At 41.4% G+C, this 19,042-nt stretch overlaps 2 protein-coding genes across 3 annotated transcripts; one reads left to right on the top strand and one right to left on the bottom strand.

The window, feature by feature from the left end:
* The first annotated feature begins 10 nt into the window (after positions 1-10).
* Positions 11-8,029, top strand: TERF2IP (TERF2 interacting protein). Of its 2 annotated transcripts, XM_032613388.1 has the most exons (4): positions 19-824; positions 5,342-5,466; positions 5,560-5,607; positions 6,805-8,029. In XM_032613388.1, the coding sequence occupies exons 1-4, from the start codon at positions 149-151 to the stop codon at positions 7,198-7,200; spliced, it is 1,245 nt and encodes a 414-aa protein (XP_032469279.1). In that variant the 5' UTR covers positions 19-148; the 3' UTR covers positions 7,201-8,029. The 2 variants fall into 2 exon arrangements, with proteins under 2 accessions (XP_032469280.1, XP_032469279.1); XM_032613389.1 differs by lacking the exon at positions 5,560-5,607 and having other exon boundaries at positions 11-824.
* Positions 8,030-13,126: 5,097 nt separating this feature from the next.
* On the bottom strand, positions 13,127-18,353 carry DUXB (double homeobox B). Its single transcript, XM_032614832.1, is given in 6 exon segments — positions 13,127-13,708; positions 14,811-14,842; positions 14,845-14,961; positions 15,329-15,434; positions 17,325-17,482; positions 18,329-18,353. Coding segments are annotated over 6 exon segments (1,020 nt in total).
* Between the last annotated feature and the right edge of the window lie 689 nt (positions 18,354-19,042).

The following is a 19,042-nucleotide window of genomic DNA, read 5'->3' on the forward strand; positions in this document are numbered from 1 at the left end:
CGGGCACGGCTCTGTGCAACTGCAGCGCAGGCGTAGTACGGGGTTGTGGGGCGGCGGCAGCGGCGTCTGAAGCGTTACCTCAGGCACTGGGGCTCTGTACGCCGCGCGCTGGCAAGACGGCACCTTCTTCTGGTGCTCGGCGTGAGCTATGGCTGAGGCGATGGATTTGGGCAAAGACCCCAATGGGCCAACCCATTCCTCGACTCTGTTCGTGAGGGAGGATGGCAGCTCCATGTCCTTCTACGTGCGTCCCAGCCCGGCGAAGCGCCGGCTCTCGACGCTCATCCTGCACGGCGGCGGCACCTTGTGTCGCGTGCAGGAGCCCGGGGCCGTGCTGCTGGCTCAGCCTGGGGAGGCGGCGGCCGAGGCCTCGGGCGACTTCATTTCCACGCAGTACATCCTGGACTGCGTGGAGCGCAACGAGAGGCTCGAGCTGGAGGCCTACCGGTTGGGCCCGGCTCTAGGGGCCGACCAGGCCCCAGAGACGAAGCCCGGGGCTCAGGCTGGGGGCGCCGCCGTCACGGAGCCCGAGCTGCAGCCGCACGCGGGGCGGATCGTCTTCACGGACGCGGACGACGTGGCCATCTTGACGTACGTGAAGGAACATGCCCGCTCGCCCAGCTCCGTTACCGGCAACGCCTTGTGGAAAGCGATGGAGAAGAGCTCGCTCACCCAGCACTCGTGGCAGTCCATGAAGGACCGCTACCTCAAGCGCCTGCGGGGCCAGGAGCATAAGTACCTGTTGGGGGAGGCCCCAGTGAGCCCCTCCTCCCAGAAACTCAAGCGGAAAACTGAGCAAGACCCCGAGGATGCTGATAGCGGGGGTGAGGCTTGCTGCGAACGCGCGAGCCCTCTGCTGTCCCCTGTGTGAGGCGGGGGCGTCGGCCTCTTTCCTCTTCTGTTGGGCGTCCATGTTGGCGTCTTGGGGAGCATCGTCCAGCCCCCTCCTCACCCCCCCTTTGACATCCGGGTAATATTGCGCCGTTTGCTAAGGTCTCTCTTAATTCACTTTTCCAATAACTGGGGTATTGGCATGGTCCGATATTCAAAAGGTGCAGAAAGAGTATGTGGAAAATTCTACCCCCTTTCCTTTCCCACCAGCTACCTAGTTTTTTCCCCCCAGAGACAACGGGGAACCAGCTTCTTGGGTATCTTTTAAGAGATTTCCCAGACTCGTTTTAAAAAATAGTTCTTCTGTATTCAGGTACATTCAGTATAAGACGTTTTAAAGCCATGCCTGCCAGACCAGCTTATTTTAATTTCTTGGCTTAAATGACTGCATATTCACATAAGAAGGTTCTCAGTGGGAAGTCGCTTCCACGTTTCGCTCGGGTGAAGTGTATTTCTAACGCAGTTGAACAGAATATTGGGATTCAGGGCCGGTTAGGACACAGTGCATAGCTGTTGAGATGCTTCACTTCTGATAAAAGGGGTATTGACAGCGTAAACTGACAGACCCTTTTGTTTAAAGAGTCATGCTGCTTCCTCAGCTTCTCTTTCCTATGTGGCTATTCTGCATAACAGTTGAAATCTGGGAAGGCAAATCTGTTAATCCTATTCAATATGCTTAGTAGGAATTTTGTTTTTGGTAAAAGTGACATTTGAGATTCATTCATTCAACAGATGTTTGAGTGCCAGACATTTATCCTGCTGGGATATAACAGTAAATAAAACCCCCTTCAGTCATGGAGTTTAAAATGCTAGCTGGGCAGCGGGAAGTGCTACAGAAAAAAATAAATCAGGGTAAGGGCCGGAGAGGAGGAGGTTTTCTACAGGATGAGAAGGGAAGTATTGTAAGCTGATGCTTGAGCAGAGACCAGAGGAAATGAAAGAACTCAGCAGTTGGTTATCTGAGAAAGAGTGTTTCAGGCTTAGGGAGTATTAAGTACAAAGGCCCTGAGGTGGAGTATAGCTGGTGTGTTTTTGGAGCAACAGAGACCTGTGTGGCTGGGATGGAGGAAGCAAGAGGGAGAATTCTTGGAGAGACTGGACTGTGTGTATGGGTGAAGGAGATCATGTAGGGCCCTGATTTTAAATCAGTGGTGTGGAGATGGCTGGTAGACCAATTGGAACTTGGGACAAAATTAAGCTGGATTCACCCTACTCAGTGTTTTGATATTCAGGCATTTGAATGTAAAAATTAAAATCATAAAATGACCAGGAGAAAATGTGGATGAGTATCCTTTTTTGTTTTTTGTGGTTTTTTTTTTTGGCCGCGGCTTGCAGGGTTCCCCAACCAGGGGTCAAACCCAGGCCCATGGCAGTGAAAGCACAGAGGCTTAACCACTGGACTGCCAGGGAATTCCCAAGTATCCTTTTTATTTTAAAATTTTATTTATTTATTTATTTTGAATTATTTTATTTTATTTTATTATTTGTTTTTGGCTGCGTTGGGTCTTTGTTGCTGCACGTGGGCTTTTTCTAGTTTCGGAGGGCGGGGGCTACTCTTCATTGCCGTGTGCAGGCTTCTCATTGCTGCGGCATGTGGGATGTTCCCCGACCAGGGCTTGAACCCGTGTCCGCTCATTGGCAGGCGGATTCTTAACCACTGTGCCAGTAGGGAAGTCCCGGAGTATCCCTTTTAATAGTTACATGTTGATAGTTCTGAAACCAGGAAGACTAAGAAAAAACTTTATATATTTGATTACTTAAAATGTAAAGCTTCTCATGATAAATAAAGTCAGAGGGCAAACTGGAAAAATATTTCCAATACATTGCAACAGAGTGAGTTTCCTTAATGTCCAAAGAGCTTGTAGAAGTTAGTAAGTAAGAGAAAAACTAGTAGAAAAATGAGCAAAGGAAATGGAACAGGAAGTTTCCAGAAAAGGAAATAAATGGCAGATAAACAAATGCAGAAATATTGTTACTGAATAAAAATAAATTAGACCCTGAGGGGACTTCCTTGGCTGTCCAGTGGTTAAGACTCCGTGCTTCCACTGCAGGGGGCACGGTTCGATTCCTGGTCAGGGAACTAAGATCCGCCCCCCCTCCCCCCCACCCCATGCCATAAGGCGCAGCCCCACAAACAAAAAATTACACCCTGAGCAGAGGACCAGTACAAGCCATGCCTGGACTTCTGCCCATGGAAACTGAAATAAATGTGTCTGGTGTGTTTTTTAGAAAAGTAGATCAGAGCAAGGCAATGTCATATTTTATCAGTTAGATTGGCAATAACTAACAAAATGGGTAATACCCAGAGTTAACGAGGTATATGAAAACAAGTACACTCCTACATTATTAATAGAAGGAAATCGGTACAATTTCTTTGGAAGGAATTTTGACACCATCTGACAACATTTAAAATACATGTTCCCTTAAACATGGTAATTATTGCCTCTAGGAATTTATCCTCAGATATACTCCAAGTGTAAAAGAGTACATAGTGAAAAGTGAGTCTCACTGCTCCATACCCCTTCCCCCGCTTCCTCTCCCAGAGGCAACCACTGTTGTTGTCCCTTGTTTGTGTCCGTTTTGCTCATAGTAACACTAGCACACTAGACAGAAGTTTGTTCTGCAGTTTGCTTTCTTTTTTTAACTTAATAGATCTTGAAGCTTTTGTGTGTCTGCTCATTGTTTCATTCCTTTCTTGTTCATTGCATTGTGTTTCATTATGTGAGCCGTAATTTGTTCACACTTTTTATTATGGAAAATTTCGAACATTTACAGAAGTAGAAAGAATAGTATAATGCACGTACCCATCACCCAACTTCACCTGATTATAGTTTGTGGCCAGTTTTTTCATCTACACCTTTTATCCTGACTTCTGGGATTATTTTGAAGCCAGTGCCGGCCATTATCCCATTTTTTTATCTGTTTCAGCAAGTATCTCTAAAATATAAGGCTTCTTTTTAAAATTTTATGTAAAATAAAATTGACTTATTTTGGTGTGCAGTTATGTATTTAAATTTTTTTTATTGTGGTAGAATATACATTAGATAAAATTTACCATTTTAGCTGTTTTTAAGTGTTCAGTTCAGTAGCACTAAGTATGTTCACATCGTGATGCAGTCATCGCCACGATCCATCTCTAGAACATTTTCGTCTTCCAGAACTGAAATTTGTACCCATTAAACACCAACCCATGTTGCAACATGTGTGAGAATTTTGTTCCTAGTGTTTCCACATCTTGGATATTGTGAATAATGCTGCTGTGGTATGGGTTACTAATACCTGTTTGAGACCCTGCTTTTTTTTTTTTTTGGGTGTATTCTCAGAAGTGGAATTGCTGGATCATATGGTAATTATATGTTTTTTTTTTTTTTTTTTTTAGCGGTACGCGGGGCTCTCACTGTTGTGGCCTCTCCCGTTGCGGAGCACAGGCTCCGGACGCGCAGGCTCAGCGGCCATGGCTCACGGGCCCAGCCGCTCCGCGGCATGTGGGACCTTCCCACACCGGGGCACGAACCCGTGTCCCCTGCATCGGCAGGCGGACTCTCAACCACTGCGCCACCAAGGAAGCCCTAATTATATGTTTAATATTTTAAGAAACTGCCATACAGTTTTCCAGTTAGGTGTTTTAACACATGTACAACAGATGGTGATGTAACCACCAAAATCAGGATACAGAACAATTCCATCACAAAAAATCTCTCTCGTGTTGCCCCTTAGTAGTCAGTCTTTGTTAAATGGAAAATAGCAGAGTTAAGTCCTCAGAACAAAGAGTAAAAGGGAAATAGGAGGATATTTAGCTTTAGGAGGCTCTCCTTTCTGTAGATGGTATGTGGTGGATTGTGGTAGACCCCCCCAGATCTGTCTTCCCCTGGGAGAACTGCCTTACCCAAGGTTCTGTCATTCTAGGCTAGCATCCAATGACTAATCTATGTGGGGTTAAAATAACATCTTGCCTCCCTTGCCCCAACTTGGTCAACTCTGTAGGGCCTTCCTAGCTCCAGACTTCTGCATGGTTTCAGTTGCGGCCTTGTTGGAACTCTCACAGCTCTCAGCTTCTTTCTGCCCAGTGAACACTCCTTAATCAACACCTTACTTGTTAATCTCCATCTCAGAACCTACTTCCCAGAGAACCCAATTTATGGCACAGTTTTGTTAATTTGCAAGATCTATAAATACAAAGCGAAAAATGAATTAAGCTTGAAGAGTATTTTTACTTTACGTATCAGAACCTAGGAAAATTATCACCATTTTTATTGTACAACTTTTCAGAAGCAAGAGTAGAAATTATTGAACATGCATGTCATGTTTTTCTTACCCTTCTGATCAAAAACATTTTCTAATAGGAAAAAAGTGCAGGCTCACTTCTGGCCCAGAGCTAACAGAGCATTTACTATATTTTTGGTTTCTGTAAAAAAGGCTAATTCTAATCTGGTGCTGTTCTGTTTAATAGAACCACAGAATAAGAGAACTCCAGACTTGCCTGAAGAAGAATTTGAAAAGGAAGAGATCAAGGAGAATGAAGAAGCAGTCAAAAAGATGCTTGTAGAAGCCACCCGGGAGTTTGAGGAGATTGTGGTATGTTAACTAGATTTAACTCATGTTTTTTTCCTACGTCCATTCTCCTCCTTTGAAATTGATCTTCCCATCTGTTCTTTTTATACACCTGAGGCCCAGAAAGGTAAGAGAGAAGTTCAAGATGGAGGAGGAAAATGGAAGGTGAGACTGATCAAGGTTCTGGGCATGTACTTTTAGTTTTTGGTAGGATGATTTAAGGAGGAGTGGAGGGAGAAAGATGGGGGAGAATTATTTTTAGGCAGTATAAAGCATCTTACTTTGAGTACTTTCATCTGTAAGTTTTTGTAAGTTAAGTTTGCAGATTTATCTTTTTAAAATGTTTTTATTCTCAGGTAAAAGTAATTTTTTAAAGAGGTTAATTTTTTATCAAGCAATTTTAGCTCTCTGTATACTTAGAGCTTTTTTAGAATTTTTTAGCTCTTCCATATTCAGTTAAGTTCTAAAACTTTGTTGGAATCCCATATTTAATCATAGTTATAGAGAAAGGCAACCATAAAATAATGAGTAATTAAAAAAAAAATGAGTAATAAAAAAATCCAAATTATATGTGCATATCTTCTCTAAGAAAAAGGATCTTGTTAATTAACTTTTCTTACTAACACTAAGAAAAATGGTTATGCATCAGTCTAAAACAGGAAACTAATTTGAAGTTCATTTAATTTAAAGTTGGTTCATTTTCTGTAAACTTTCAAATACTCTCAACAACTCTCAAACATGGCCTACATAGGTCTCCTCTCACATAACACACTTTGTAACGTGCCTAAATATAGTGTAGTGTGGAGACCCTAATATATTCATACAGCAATGTTTTTTGAGTACTTACCATGTGAAGGCATTGGTAGGCACTGGGGATGTAGTGATGAGCAAAACATAACATTTCCTGCCCTATGGAGCTTACAATCTGAGAGTGAAGTCAAATTTTTAACAAATAATCTAGTGCATACATGTGTATACATATATGTGTATGCACATAACATTTATTTTTCACATTCAGTGTAGCTTCTAATGTTCTGTTGGAATACCATATACCTACACGTACGTACATATGTACACATGCATACACACACACACACACACACACACACACACACCCCATCCACACTCACACTTCTTACCCTATCATATACATACATATATATACACATACACACACATATGCACACATCCAATATGAGTAAATGTAAGAAGGAACATAGCACATAAGAGGAACTGAAGGAAGTCCAGTGTGATTGGGGTGAAAAGGGCAAGGAAGTGGTAGCTGGGAGAGACCAGATATTTTAAGAGTAAGTATTCATGACTTGGTAATTAGGAACTGGTCATATTCATCACTTTCTCTAGGTGGATGAGAGCCCTGATTTTGAAATACATATAACAATGTGTGATGATGATCCACCCACACCTGAGGAAGACTCAGAAACACAGCCTGATGAGGAAGAAGAAGAAGAAAAAGTTTCCGCACCAGAGGTGGGAGCTGCCATTAAGATCATCCGGCAGTTAATGGAAAAGTTTAACTTGGATCTGTCAACAGTTACACAGGCCTTCCTAAAAAATAGTGGTGAGCTGGAGGCTACTTCCTCCTTTTTAGAGTCTGGTCAGAGGGCTGATGGGTATCCCATTTGGTCCCGACAGGATGACTTAGATTTGCAAAAAGATGATGAGGGTACCCGAGATGCACTGGTCAAAAAATTTGGTGCTCAGAATGTAGCTCGGAGGATTGAATTCCGAAAGAAATAATTGGCAAGATAATGAAAAAAAAAGGTTTGGCAGATAAGGCATTAAAAAATTTTTTTGTGACTATTGAACTTCAGAGATTTTTACATTGGAACTGACACTCATCTTTTGACCAATGCTATTGTTGCTCTGTGAGTCCTAGATTTTGTAGCCAAGCAAAGTTGGAGGATGAAAATAAAAGAAATTGGATATATTTAGAGCTGTTCCTGGCAGTATCAATGTGTCTGTAAAAGGAAAATCAAAAACAGAGAGGTTGGTTTACATAGTAATAACCACTTTCTGGAATGGAATCCCTGCTGTATTGGTGAGAGAAGCTAGTGACAAAGTCAAAGGCAGAAAATTAGATGGGTCGTTTCAGAAAGCATAAATAAAGAGCCTCCTATCCTTTGGCAGAAGCTTCTCTAGATTATGATAGATTCCAAATCAAGAATCTAGGAATGTGGAAAGATTTAATTACAAGGCCTTTGAACATGGACTGTCCCAAACCCTTGCATCCCCCAGTGAACTCTGATTTCTGGGCTGCTTTGAAAACCCCATATTCCTTTTGCCAACTTATATTTGGGGAGCCTCTTCGTTGGCTGTTCTTTTCTTCAAGTCTGTCAGTTAAGTCTCTAGCATGTGTTTCTTTATCTACCATCCAGTTTTGTTTAAAACACAAAAATTTAGAGAGTCTTGGGAAAAGTCTTACTTGGTTACTAGTATTGTGTTTTTATTTATTGAGGATAGTTTTGTGCTAAGAATAGTGTTAGATTTAAAAATTAGAGGATTAATTCCTCTTTGTTGTGTTGATTTCATTATTGAAAATAAATAGAACTTTGTATTTGAGTCTCCACAAAGTGTTTTCTTTGATTGTGTTCACAAAACCTTTTAGGTATAAAAACCATAAAGGAACTAACATTTTTGGCTCTTAGTAATTAGAACCAATAAAGAGTTCCATTTAAGACTAATGGGTTATTAGAAAGAAACTGTTTCTTCTGGGTGGAGCAAAGAGAAGATCTGTGTCAGGGAATGTGAAAGATGGCATAACAAGGTGAACTGCTGAGAGTCAAAAGGGAAGAGAAGCCAATAAGGAACCATCCGGTGTGTAATAGAAGGTGTCAGTGCCTGTCCCAAATGCCTGAGCACTCACCATTCCAGCACTTGCCACCATCAGGAGTCCTACTGCAAGCACCTTCCTAAGGCTCCCTCTCTGCTTGAAGTGCTGTGGAGTTAATGCCCCTGAGAGCAGCTTTCAGCTAATGGTGAATAGGAATCAGAGGATGCATCCCAGCTTCCTTGCTCACCAGAGAAATGACAGCTGAATATTTGAGTTACCCCTCGAGTGGAGTTACCCCATACCATCCGAGGCCGCCAGTAGAAGAAAGCATAGTTGCCCACAGTGGTATGAATGCACCTGCATAGACCTCCTCTTATTTTACATACCCACTTCCCTACTAGTGCATCCTGGAATCATCAGTTAAATTCACATTTTTTCCTTAGAGTCTGCTTCTGGGAGAACCCAGCCTAAAGCAAAGCATTTAACCTTTTACTCCTCCTTAGAATGTTGAAAGGATACAACACACACCCAGCAGTAAACGTAGCTCACTACAGTAGTGTTTCTTTTTTTTTGGGTGTGGTGCACGGCATGTGGGATCTTAGTTCCTTGACCAGGGATCGAACCCACGCCCCCTGCAGTGGAAGCATGGAGTCTTAACCTCTGGACCACCAGGGAAGTCCCCACAGTACTGATTCTTAAATGGGGCTTGGGAGGGGTTGGGTGGTGGATATTTGTTTAAAATGGGTTCTCCTCCATTGTGATGTGACCCTAGAGTGGTTGAAAATCATTGCTTTAGATATGAAATGGAAATGTCATCTAGCATGTCTGTATCTCAATAAAGTTACCACAGCCTATTGGCTTTACAGAGCTAGAAATTCCAGTTTTGTCAGTCATGTGCAAAAGGGTCTGATTTATTATACCCAGACTCCCAGAAGACATGTTTAAATCAAAACACACACCAACTTCTAGTGCTCATTATAAACCAGTAATTTTCAAATATCTGGTTTTGTAATTTCTCTGGTCATTTCATCTCTTGGGCTGGGATATATGTGGGGAAACAAATTAATCAGAAATATTTTGGGGAGCACAAAACTAAGCAAGGAAAATGAGTTGGATCTTAATGGTTAATGGCATTGAGCTGTGGCTGTATCTACTCCAGAGACCAGCAGTTCAAGTCTTGAATTGAGATACTTCTGCTTTGTGCTGCCAGATTCTTGTTCTTTGGGTTTTCTTTCCTTGACTTCGTGAGTTTGGCTTTTCTGCTTATGATGTGGGATATGTTATTTCTTACTCATTTTAGCTCTTGAGTTCTAGGCCTTCCTCACTATTCCCCCTTGGCTCCCCCTTACTCCAGCTTTTGAAATCTTTCTAAACCTTAAATAACCTCCATAAAACTTCATTAGTGGCAGAAACATTCTGTCTTCTCTTTCTCTGAAACAGTAAAGCTATTCATTATTTTCCTCTGTTCCCTATTCCATTTAAGTGGGTGCAGTTGAGTTTTAAAAGTTGAAGCTGCTGTTTGAATTGTTCTGATCCTCTTGCTTTTGGACTAATGCTTTTGGCTGAATCATGCCTACCTGGCTATAGCAATAAGGTGTATTTCATTGAACGTAACAGAAAACCTAACTCTAAAGGACTTTAATAAATAAGGGGATTTATATTTTGTATATATAACAAGAAGCCCTGAGGTTGGGTGGCTATAAGGTTCTAGTTTTCTGCTCTGCCATCCTTAACGTGTTCTGTCAGCTTCTCCCCTTGTGGTTGAAAGGTGGCAGCTACAGCTCCAACAGCTGAAGAGGGAGGGTTTCCTCCTAAGTGTCTCCTTTATTGGTGGGCAGCCTTTCTCAGAAGCCCCTCATAGACATCTCACTGGCCAGAATTGTGACACGTGCCCCTTCCTAACTCCACTCTCTGCAGGATAAATGAAATTGACTTAGAGTGATTAAGATCTATACTCCTTGGGCTGCGGATTGTGTATCCTTCCCTGGGAATGTGGCCTGAAAGGGGAGGGTGTATACCCAAATAAAAGTCAGGGAGTTTAGGGTCTGCTAAGAACTTCCATTGTACGGACGAGTCACCTTCTTCAGGGGCAAGAATATTCTACCCAGGAGCAGGCAGCACAGCTAGTGACTAAATCCCCAATGCCCCCTCCAGAGGATATACAGTGATTTCTGCTCCAGAGGTGAAGTCTGCACTTTGGCCATCACCCAAACAGTGGACACAACCTGGACCAGGACTGGCCTGCGAGATGCATGACCTCATCCACAGCCCCTCCCGTCCAAAGGTTTTCAGCCCCAAGGGGTCCAAGAACTAAGGGACCAGGTTGTTGGGACCCAAGGGCCCTCTAGGAAGAGGGCAGGTGCCTTTTATTGGAGGCAGAGCTGGGATGGGGCAATCAGATGCTCCAGCCCTGGGCACCAAGCAAGGTCCACTGGACTTGCCACCCTGTGCCAAAACCCTGCAGGATCCATGTTCTCAGCCCTGCTTTCAGGCTGTAGAGGCCTCAACCATGACAACCTTTAAGGCCTCCACTGGCTATGAGCCCAGTGCACATTCATGGTCACCTCAATCTGGTATAAGAATAGGATGTCTGGTCACCCAATCCATGAAAGGGACATTTGACTTACAGGAGATTCTGAACTGGTCAACGTGGTTCTCTTGGTCAGATACTGTTCCTTACATTTTTCTCTAGAGACTTAATCCCACTGCTTGCTTCAGAAGTGAAAATTTACGTATTTCTCTAGAGAAGGTCATTCCATCTGTCTCCCTCCAGAGGCTATAGTTAGAAGTGTAGATATAGAGATAAGCATAGAGAAGAGTATGGAGGGGAGCTGTAGAGACAATGTAGATGAACAATAGATAATATATTTACATAGATCCATACATATAAACATGGAGATACAGATATGCATATAAATGAAGAAGTAGATTATAGACACAAATGTATAGTTTTCCCTTCACAAATAATCAGACTTGTTTTCATAAGTTGGAGAACTCTGTCCCCGTATGTGTTTGAAGTACAGGAAAGACACTAGGACCTCTCATCTCTGACCACATGAGAATCATGTGGGGGAGAAATTTAAAATCAAACTAGGCATGGTATCAACACTGTTAAATATATCAGATTCTTTTTGTAGATTTGTGCCACTAATACCTGCACATACGCATGTGACTTTTATTTCCCTATGTGGTTAATGAAGATACAGCTCATATTAGGAAAAATAACTTGTGCTGAGTGTTATTTGGCCATAAATACTGATGTTGGAATATTCTGGCACTTGTGCTTCAGTGTATAAACATCTAGAGAACTCTTGCATGTAACGCACCCAGATACCAGAAGGATGTCCACCTCACGACTATATTTGTGCAAAACTGGTGGTATCTTTGTAGAACTAGATGTATGCGTACTGATCTTCTTTCAGCACCTTCATATGGAAAGTAAACAAAGCAAATATGACAAAACAGAAAGCAAATTGCTAAAATGAACAAAGAAGTGATTTTTTTTTTTTTGCGGTGCGCGGGCCTCTCACTGTTGTGGCCTCTCCCATTGTGGAGCACAGGCTCCGGACGTGCAGGCTCAGTGGCCATGGCTCACGGGCCCAGCCGCTCTGCGGCATGTGGGATCTTCCCGGACTGGGGCATGAACTCGTGTCCCCTGCATCGGCAGGCGGACTCTCAACCACTGTGCCACCAGGGAAGCCCAGAAGTGATATTTTTTAAAGACATTTTTATTGCCAAGGTAAACCCACATGTACCAAAATCTGTTTTCAGAATTTACCTTTTCAAAAGAAGGGGGAAGACTGAGAATGAGAATGGTTATCCCAGGTTTTAGATGAACGTATAATGTATTTATAATAAGAGGAGAAATATTATGGACATACATATATACATATATGCAAATATATACAAAAAACTAAAAAAGTGGAAATATTAGCATCATTAGACTATGTTCAGTGATGATATGGTATTGCTATTATAATTTCCTTGTAATTTTTTGTATGTTTTAAATAGTCAAAGTAAAAATACACTTCTAAGTGAGGATTACTCAGTATTATGGATTTGTCCTAATCCATTTAATCATTCCCGTAATGATGGATGCTGAGGTAGTATCTAGTTCCCAGTTTAAACCCTCGGAGCTTTGGGGAAAAGCTCACTTTTATGAGCTCACATCATCAGGAAGTACAGCATCCCTTCGTTTTCTACACAATGAACTAATTTCAAGTTTGCCCTCTCATGATGCCAGGAGGGAAAGAAGTTCTAATATGTCCCTCAGAGATCTATTCTCACCTGAGTTAGGTTACAGTTTGTGGGTTTTCCAGACCGTGGAGGACATGGTGATTACAGAGAGAAGGTCATATTCTTGAGTAAAATACTTTTTTTCTGGAAGAATTCAGCAGACATGTCCACTACCTAGTGCCCATGGTGCTTCCATAGGCAGTGTAGAGCTTGGAAACAATCCTTCACTTAGTGGAGTAGAGAAGATAACCACTGCCCACAAGAAAAACAACCTCCATGTGGGTTTCCAAGTGGTTTTTCCTTCCCCCTGCTTTAGTTTTGCCTCTGACAGGATGACCTCCTTATTCATTGTTCTTTAAATTGCTGTGATCTGCATCAAAAGAAAGGAGGACTGGATCAGGTTCAGAATGCTATCTTCTTCCTCCTGAAGCTCAAGTCCTGGTGAGCTTTGCAAAGTGTTCGGAAGAACCTGAAAATCCTGGAGGGTCCTCTTCCTGTGGATCAGGATTCAAAAAAGTTTGTACCTTTTACTGACAATCTGTGAATGGCAGGAGTTGACCTAAAGCCTTCTTGAGGTTTCTATATATTGCTGGTGCGGTTGGCTGAGGGCATGAGATGGTTCTCCAGCTGACTCTGTGCTGTGGCCACCAGTCTGTCTCAGTGGGTCCCTTTTTGAGGATCCCGCTCTGCAATCAGAGCCTGGCAGCACTCATCCCACCACTGCAGAAAGTAAGATATGTCCACCTGGCTCAGATCCTGTGGTGGTGGTTTTTTGTGCTCATCTTGAGGCTGAGAATAGTCTTCCAACTGCAGTACTCCCATGTCAGTCTGTTCTTGGTGATCCTGTCGTTCTTGGTATTGGGGCCAGAAGGGGTACTGAGTATCTGGGTCTCCTCCCATAGTCAGCAGTACTAGCACATAATTCCCAACTGTTAGAGTAGAGGGAGAGTTCTCTCCTCTCTGCACAGCCTGCATGGGCTGCATCATGACACTTTGTCCTTGGATCACACAAGGGACAGAGGATACGTGGGATGGGAGAAGAACAGGTAGAAATGGTTGGTTCCTGCTGAAAGAACTGGAGGAAGCAAAATGATGAGATCTGCCTGGGAGAGTACATAGGTCAATTTCGTGCTGCTGAGCTGTCATACCAGGTCTCCCATTTGGGCCATCTACCAAGGAATTCACAGGCTCACTTGTGCTCTGCCCAGGGTACAGAGATCTTGGGTCCTGAAACCACATCTCCGTGAGAAAAACGGAGACATGGATATCATAAGACAAGAGATTCTGGCTGTTCTCAAACTGTGTAAAGCAAAGGGCCTATTATATAGGCCCAAATCTCAAGAGGGGTGTGTCTGTGTGTGTCTATACACATATATTTTATATATATATATATATATATATATATGAAATTAATTGCCCTTGTTCATGTGTTCAGTATGTGTATATATGTACATATGTGTGTGGACACGTATATATGCATAAGTATGTGTGTATATGTGTGTTTATGTATATGTATACATATACATACATACAAACACATAGATTTAAGTCATAGCACATTCAGCAATCAACTATAGATGAATTGAAACTCTGGCTAAAAAGGCATATGCTTTAGGATCCACCCTTCAATTTCAATGATGGATCAGGGAACAAGGTCTCTTGACGAGGCTGACATTTTCCTCCTGTTAATCAGTGTTTGCACAGGAATGCATACCTTGTAAACGTGTATAAATCTGAATAAGGATTAATAAACACAGATAAGTGTTTATGAGGGTCATTGTGCTGATAGACCTATGAACATGCTTCCTAGTCATGAGTGTTGAACGTATACAGAACCACTATCCCCATAGCTTAGGTAGAAGAAGGTACTAATGAGGGTGCTTTTGTTCCCCTATTTGACTATGCTTGTAGATTTTTTGGGGGGTGTTAAAAGTGGGCTAAGGAGAGATGGGCAGGATATCTAGTTGGTAGAGGCGAGGAATGCTGAAAAACACTATACCTGGCATGGACTGCCCGTCCCAAGAAAGAATTGTCTGGCCCAAAATGACAGCAGTGCCAAGCTTTAGAAAACCTAACAAGAGTGTTCTCAAAATAGACATCAACTTTCACATTTTCCCACAGTTTTGCTGCTGGTGATTCTGAATAGATGCACCACTGACAATTTGATTAGAAAATTCTTCCTTTTGCAGGAATGTGACTTGCAATGCCAGGTGTTTGCTATCCCAGGCCTTTGTCCTTGATTGCTGTGGTAATCTAGGTTAGTCAAGGTTTTCCAGCAACCAGTCGGGGTAACATCGTTTAATGGGTTAGGGATATTTGCTGCCATAGACATAAAACTTACTTGAATTCTCGATCCTGGAATGCCTGTTTGGCTAGTGTTTTCCTGTTTGCAATATCAAAGAATTGGTTCCTCTTGAAGGCTTGAACTAGAATGTTTGATTGAGATCTTGGAATAGATGTGTGGTCTTGTGTGGCTCCTTTTGGTAAGTATTCTAAAAGAGAATGCAGGGACAAAAGGGTTTTTAGGACATTTTTGCATTCAAGCTGGAAACTCAAACTTGGGAAGATAGTGCTGACCTCTTACACCCTCTGAATCCCCCTGAGATGACAGAAGAGGAGGATGTTGCCCTGCTTAGAGCAGTGGGACCAAAAAGTCCAAAGCCTTTCTTGCTCAGAACCTGTCTATCCCAGCCACTGTGGGACCATGCTTATATTGATGACCTTAGGTTACTCAGAACAAGCTGTAAGTGGCTCCAAAACTAAGGATTCTTTGTGGAGAATTTGGACACAACATGCAGAATTGATTCCCCTCTCAATGGGACCCACTGATGAGCTGCATTTGGACTGGTGGGTTCTTACCTTGAGTATAAGGCTGAGGCTGGTTCTGTCCATGGGTTTGGTCTTCTCCTAAGGAGGAGCTGAACCCCAATCGGCTCTGTCTTGCTCTGTGGTTTTTAAACCAAATCTGAGTGGGAAAAGACGACGTGAAAGTCATGTAACTCAGTCTGTGTCATTCCAAATATCAATGCAGTTAAAACTAATTGATCAACTGCTCTTGAGATGAAATCCCTAAGAGAAAGATGATATATTATCCTGGGATTGATGCTATTATTAGCATACAATTCAGGATGGTATACAATCTGCTCTCAACTCAAGTTAGCATTTCTTATATGGTCATCCTCAGGGTATCCAAAACAGTGTAGCTCTCTCAAAGGAAATCAATCTCTCTCTCTCCCTTGTGTTGTATCAACTTTTCATTAGAATACCATTTCATAACACACAGTACATATGGGATTGATCTTAGAAAAGAATTTCTTTATGTAGGGCAGTAGAATTAGCCATAGTCAAGAGCAGGGCTAACTCACCTACACTTTTACTTATTTCATTCCATAGTCAGCAATAGATAATGAAACTCCTAGGGACCCCATATATCTTGCTTTAAAACTATTATCACTAACATAGCCAATTGTATTCTGCTTGTTTCCTCATTACTGGAGTTGACATTGCAAGGTACTTTCTAAGTATTTCTGAGTGTTTTATTTTGATAATTTGATAATTCATGGTAAGATTAGGGTGTCAGTTATAACCAATATCTGATGTAGCACTCATATCCCAGGCATTGTGCTAAAAGGTTATATCTATTCTTTAAATTAATTAATAAAAATATTTTCCAATAAGAAGTCTTAAGCCCAAGTGGAAACTGGAAACTAATGAGTAAGTTACTGAACACAGTTGCAGAACCAACCTCATCCTACATTGTTTCCTGGACTTGCCATCCTCCACCTCAGTTCAAATGGGCCTAGTACCTCTCATGCAGCTAATCACTAGATGGTCCCCCAAAGTGCAATTTATTCTGGGATTTGGGAAAACTGTTTCCTACACCTAAAACAAATGCATTAAGAAAAGGGGAACCTTTCTTCTCCCCAGCGTCCCCTCAGACTGATGCCCTTATATATAGTGACTTATTGGAGATTTTTTTTTTTTTTGCGGTACGCGGGCCGCTCACTGTTGTGGCCTCTCCCATTGCCGAGCACAGGCTCCGGACGCGCAGGCTCAGCGGCCACGGCACACGAGCCCAGCCGCTCTGCGGCATGTGGGATCCTCCCGGACCGGGGTACGAACCTGTGTCCCCTGCATCGGCAGGCAGACTCTCAACCACTGTGCCACCAGGGAAGCCCCTGGAGACTATTTTTGATAACAAAAATCTGAACTCATTATTCTCCTCTGAAAGCACCTTTTTTATTGACCTTTATTGATTTCAATACTGTTTCAGTTGGTATAATTGTATTATTTACAGCTATCTCTTTGCTGACTGAAGAAATCCAGTTTATTTTTATTTTTACATCAGTAGTTCTATTCAAAATGATACAATATGGGATTTTATTTCATACACTCCTGTGAATGAATCACATTTCAGATATCAGTGAAAAAATAAAAACTAGCTTGAGAATTGGGAATTTACATGAGTGCTTACCCCACAGTTTCCTCATAATTATATATCATTATTCTGCAGTATATATTCCAGTACTTGATACCATATCATTATCATAGTGATCCAATTTCCTATAATCTCTAAATCTCAAAAGTTGATTTAATTATCTCCTATTGGAGAGCCTCAACCAGTATATTCTTTTCTCCAAGAGTGAATGCCCCCAACCAATTGGTAAAAGAAGTAACAGTTTTCTACCATTGGTAAAAGAGGTAATTCTTGTTTTTATTTTGTTTTAAATATTATTTAACAGGAAAAACCTTTAGGAAACATACCCAACATAAGAGAATCACCTGCCAGTGCTAAACTTGGCCTTTCTCTTTACGTTGAACCTGACAGATAATGAAATAGAAACCTGATACTAACCTGAATTTTAGATTCTGGAATGCCAATTTCCTTGGCCAGTTGTTTCCTGTTAGATTTTTCAGGGTAAGGGTCATGTTCAAACCATGCTTGGAGGATATTCTTTTGACTCTGGTTGTAAATAATCTTGCCTTGCCAGGTTTCTTTTTGTAATAGTATGTCTGATGAAGAGAAAATGGGGAGAATTATGAAGGATATGTTTATGGATTAAAAACTGGGTGAGCATATATCTTACTTCAGGTTGAAAGTCTGTAGATCCAATGATTATTCTGTATTTTTACTTTAGGGATATACCTAAAGTCATTCTAAATTGGAGACATGGGAATTCCCTGGTGGTCCAGTGGTTTGGACTCCATGCTCTCACTGCCAAGGGCCTGGGTTCAATCCTTGGTTGGGGAACTAAGATCCTACAAGCAGCCCGGCGTGGCCAAAAGAAAAAATTGGAGACATACAGGTCAAATATATATATAATAGAAAAAATGACAGTCTGTCATCTCTGAGTTACCAAAGGAAGAAGTTACTAGAAATCCACAAAATTACATGCAAAGAAAATAGGAGTTAGGAAAATAAATGGAAATAAATGAAACAAGTAAAACATTAAAACAAAAACAAGAAAAACATTAAAAGGATAAATTAAATACAATACACAAAACTGATACTTTATGATAAAATACATTTAAATAAATATAAAATGTTAAATTATTAGATATAAACTAAACGTAAAATATTATGTATTCCATATATATTTTTCTCCATTTAAAGTGTTAACTTTAAGACTTTTGAAAACCCACATATGGGACTCACGGCTGTCTCTTAAATTTGAAATTGCATTCTCTCACTTCAAAGCACCCATCAATCCCCTGATAACTTATCACTGCAAAACAGCCCCTGCTTCAACAACCTATTCCTCTAATCATAATTGGGATTTTACTTTTCATAAACTCTGGAAAATAAACAAAGCATGTGGCATTATCAAAGAAGAGAGCAAAACACAGATGAGAATTTACCACTTGCAGTGCTGTTCAAATCCATCTTGGGAAGAGGTATCCAGATTCTGCAGAGATGAGTGGACAACTAAGCAAGACACAGGATTTATAAAACAACCAGAGTGACCCACCCATTTCTTAAATACCCTCCTATTTAATCCCGTCATTAAATATTTAACACTTTTCAGAAGAGACTTGAAGTAATCAGGTTAAGAAGAAATACAGATTCTACCAGATTCTAATTTTGCATCTATTATAATATCTCCCCAAATATGACTTAGAATCTGTGCTTTCTACTTTACATGGTACATATGTATGTATCAACATATATTATATGCTTTGTTCTCTATAATTTTTAGTACTCCTGTTTCTTAATTATTTTGGCTTGATGATATTATTTTAATATTAGATCGATATTCCTATTCACTTTGTAGGCTCCCTGTTTTCCTTAGCCCTTACTGAAACAAATTTCTTTCCATTATTGTTGCTATTCTATATTCCACAGTTGTTAAAAAAAAACACTGATCTAGGTGTTGCTGTGAAGGTATTCTATAAATTGAATTATATAATCAGTTGGATTTAAGTAAAGGAGATTATCCTCGATAATCTGGGTGGGGCTGCTGCAATCAGCGAAAAGTCTTAAGAGCAAATCTGGGTGCATTCCTGAAGGAAAAGAAATCACGCCTATGGACAGCAGCTTCATCTCCTGCCAGAGGCTTTCAGCCTGCCCTTCCA

Source organism: Phocoena sinus, chromosome 19 (assembly GCF_008692025.1).
Source record: "Phocoena sinus isolate mPhoSin1 chromosome 19, mPhoSin1.pri, whole genome shotgun sequence".
In the NCBI taxonomy this organism is placed as follows: Eukaryota; Metazoa; Chordata; class Mammalia; order Artiodactyla; family Phocoenidae; genus Phocoena; species Phocoena sinus.

Bases quoted from the DNA above. Each gene is read 5' to 3' on its own strand.
- TERF2IP (XM_032613388.1), top strand. From the start codon at position 149: ATGGCTGAGGCGATGGATTTGGGCAAAGACCCCAATGGGCCAACCCAT. The intron at 825-5,341 runs GTGAGGCTTGCT...TCTGTTTAATAG, and splicing joins CGAGGATGCTGATAGCGGGG to AACCACAGAATAAGAGAACT. The intron at 5,608-6,804 runs GTGAGACTGATC...CACTTTCTCTAG, and splicing joins ATGGAGGAGGAAAATGGAAG to GTGGATGAGAGCCCTGATTT.